This window comes from Microtus ochrogaster, unplaced genomic scaffold (genome assembly GCF_000317375.1).
Source record: "Microtus ochrogaster isolate Prairie Vole_2 unplaced genomic scaffold, MicOch1.0 UNK4, whole genome shotgun sequence".
Classification (NCBI taxonomy): Eukaryota; Metazoa; Chordata; class Mammalia; order Rodentia; family Cricetidae; genus Microtus; species Microtus ochrogaster.
In genome coordinates this window covers 7014473-7017692 of record NW_004949102.1, presented here as the reverse complement: position 1 = coordinate 7017692, position 3220 = coordinate 7014473, and the positions used below count along the sequence as shown (strand labels likewise).

General features: G+C 45.3%; 1 protein-coding gene across 1 annotated transcript in view; it reads left to right on the top strand.

The window, feature by feature from the left end:
- The first annotated feature begins 2097 nt into the window (after positions 1–2097).
- The window catches only part of Zc3hc1 (zinc finger C3HC-type containing 1), a 21542-nt gene continuing 20419 nt past the window's right edge, over positions 2098–3220 (top strand). Inside the window, exon 1 of the mRNA XM_005365771.3 lies at positions 2098–2252. Within this exon, the coding sequence (XP_005365828.1) occupies positions 2107–2252 (146 nt within the window). The 5' untranslated portion in view covers positions 2098–2106. The remainder of the gene's footprint in view (positions 2253–3220) is intronic.

Sequence of the window (3220 nt, the reverse complement as noted above, 5' to 3'; positions counted from 1 at the left end):
CACAGACACTGTATTCTTTTAATCACTGCTTGGCTCTTTAGCTCTAGCCCTTTTCTCGGCTAACTCTTGCACCTGGACTAACCCATTTCCAATCATGTGTGTCACATCCCAAGGTGCGCTTACCGGGAAGATTCTAGCCTACATCCATCCTGGGTCGGAGCTTCATCGCGTGTGTCTGCCCGGGAGCGGGGCATGGTGTCTCTCTCTGAGACGTCTTATCTCACTTCCTCTTCCTCCCAGCATTCTGTTCTGTTTACTCCTCCCACCTATGTTTTAACCTATGAGGGCCAGCCAAGCAGTTTCTTTATTACTTAACCAATGAAATCAACATATTGATATATGACACTCCCACATCACACCATGTTCATGCAGGTGCCTGGGAAGCCAGAAGAGGGCATCAGATTCCTTGGAAATGGAATTATAGGAGGCTGTGAGCAGCCCACTATGGGTGCCAGGAAGGAAACCCAGGTCCTCTGCAAGAGCAGACAAACTGACAGTGCACTTACCACCAAGTCACCTGTCCAGCTCCCACCTTCCCGTAAATAAATAAATAAATAAATAAATAAATAAATAAATAAATACATCTTTATGAACCACCATGGAGATGCTGGCGACTGAATCCAGGTCCTCTGCAAAAACAACAAATGCTCTTAACTGCTGAGTCGTCTCTCCAGACCCACTCCCTTTTAAAATGTAGCCTAGGCTGCCCTGAACTTTGTAGGTAAACCTGGCCTAGAGTTTTGTTGTTGTTTTTTTAATTTGAGGGGTTTTTGTTTGTTTTTTATTTTTATTTTTTATTTTTATTTTTTATTTTTTTGAGACAGGGTTTCTCTGAAGCTTGTCCTGGAACTAGCTCTTGTAGACCAGGCTGGCCTAGAATTCAGAGAGCCACCTGCCTCTGCCTCCCGAGTGCTGGGATTAAAGGTGTGCACCACCACCGCCCGGCTTCTTGTTCACTATTTTATCGACAGTTCCTACTATATCAAGGCAATAGTTAATAAATGTTTGCTAAACTGGGCAGTGGTGGGACACACCTTTAATCCCAGTACTTGGGAGGTGGATCTCTGTAAATTAGACGCCAGCCTGGTCTACAGAGTGAGTACCAGGATAGGCTCCAAAGCTACAGAGAAACCCTGTCTTGAAAAACCAAAATAAATAGATAGATACATAGATTAATAGACAGACAGACAGACAGACAGACAGACGGACGGATGTTTCCTAAGCAAAAGAGGATGGTGTTAAAGCCACAGGCTTCTTCCACGCATAATAGTCCCTAAGAAGGGTTTCAAGTTATTTGTTCTCGACTAAGGGATTGCCGTTTCCTTACCTGGAAAGCAATGCAATTTAGGAGAGTCAGTATGATCTTTATTTGCTGGCTGCAATGGAAGTCCTTCATTCCCGCTGAATCTCGAGAGACGTTGCTTTTAAAATCCTTTATTGTGGTGGTATACGCCTTTAATTCCAGCACTTGTGAGGCAGAGGCAAGTAGATTTCTTGAATTGCAGGACTGCGTAAGACCCTATATTAAAAAAGAAAAATCTCACCAGGGCGGTGGTGGCACACACCTTTAATCCCAGTATTCGGAGGCAGAGACAGGTGAACCTCTATAAATTCGACGTCAGCCTGTTCTATAGAGCGAGTTTCAGGCCAGTCAAGGCTGCACAGAGTTACCCTGTGCAGAGTTGTTTTTTTTTTTTTTAATTAACCTAAATATGCTAGTTCATCAGAGAAATAGTTCAGTCTTAAACATTATAATCACTCTTTAAATCATTTTTACAAACCAGGAAAAGTGGAACCTACGGCCAGAGGTGCGAGTCTTTTGTTTTGTTTTGTTTGTTTTTGGTTTTGGGTTTTTTTTGTTTTTTTTTTTTTTTTTTTTTGGTTTTTCGAGACAGGGTTTCTCAGTACCTATGGAGCCAGTTCTGAAACTCACTCTGTAGATCAGGCTGGCCTTGCACTCACAGAGATCCGCTAGCCTCTGCCTCCCAAGTGCTGGGCTTAAAGGCCGTGCGCCACCCCCGCTTGGCTAGAGGGGCGGGTCTTAACCCAGAACGGAAGTTCCTCAGCCTCCAGACGCGTGGGGACACAAGTCAGGAACGGACCAAGATGGCGGCTCCCAGTGAGGGGCAGCTGTTTGCCACGGGTATTGAAAAGACTTGGGGTGCAGTTGTTCGTTCCCCTGAAGGGACACCCCAGAAAGTTCGGCAGCTGATAGATGAGGGAATCGCCCCGGAAGATGGAAGCACAGAAGCGTGAGTTCCCCAAGCTGTGGTTTGGGCGCTTAATTTTCGAGTGGCTTTGGGAACAGGGGTCTGGAGTAGGGGCGGGGGCGCGGCGTGCGGTAACTTCTATCGGTGACTTGGTGGCTGGGGTTGAATTCTTTATGGGATCTGAAAGCGTCCCTGATTGCTTGGCTTCAGCAGCTTCTGGATGTACCCGATGCCGCATCACTAGCGAAATTTTGTTACAAGCCATTTTTGAGGGAGAAGAGTGTTAGCTGAATAAGATTAATACCAACTAGGGTTCATGCGGTGGATTCTCATAGTCTGGGGAAGTTTAGGAACCCCTTTTCCGAAGAACACTCAAATGCGTAAAGCAGATGTACGCAGGATCATAAATGAAACCAATTACACGGTTACAGTAGTTATCAAGATAGTAAAGGGAAGTTGTGTGGTGACTTTTCCTCCCCCCCCCCACCCCCGTCCTTCCTTAATTAAACAGTTAATGTTGGGACGGGAATATAGCTAGCCTAGTGTGCACTAAGCCCAGGATTTGACCCCAGTACTGCATTAAACCGGTAGTGGTGGCACACAACTCTAAGCGCTTGGGGGAGGTGGAGGCAGAGGTTCTGAAGTTTCAGGCCAACCTGAGGCCCTATCAGAGAAAGAGTTATGGGGTGGAGGGAGAGGGAAAAGAGAGAGTTAAAGTGAGTAAATCTAAATTTTTTCTGTTGGAGACAAATTCACAGATACTGCTTAGACTACAATGAGTTTGGCTTTTTTGTTTTGTGTTTTGAAACGGTTTCTCTGTAGCTTTGGAGCCTGTCCTGGAACTCACTTTGTAGACCAGGTTGGCCTCCAACTCACAGAGATCTGCATGTCTCTGCCTTCTGAGTGCTGGGTATTAAAGGCGTGTGCCACCACCACTGGCTGGAATTATTTTATTTCTTTCAAGTCCTAGTTATTGGTCTTTTCTTATTTCTTTCTTTTTTTTTTTTTTT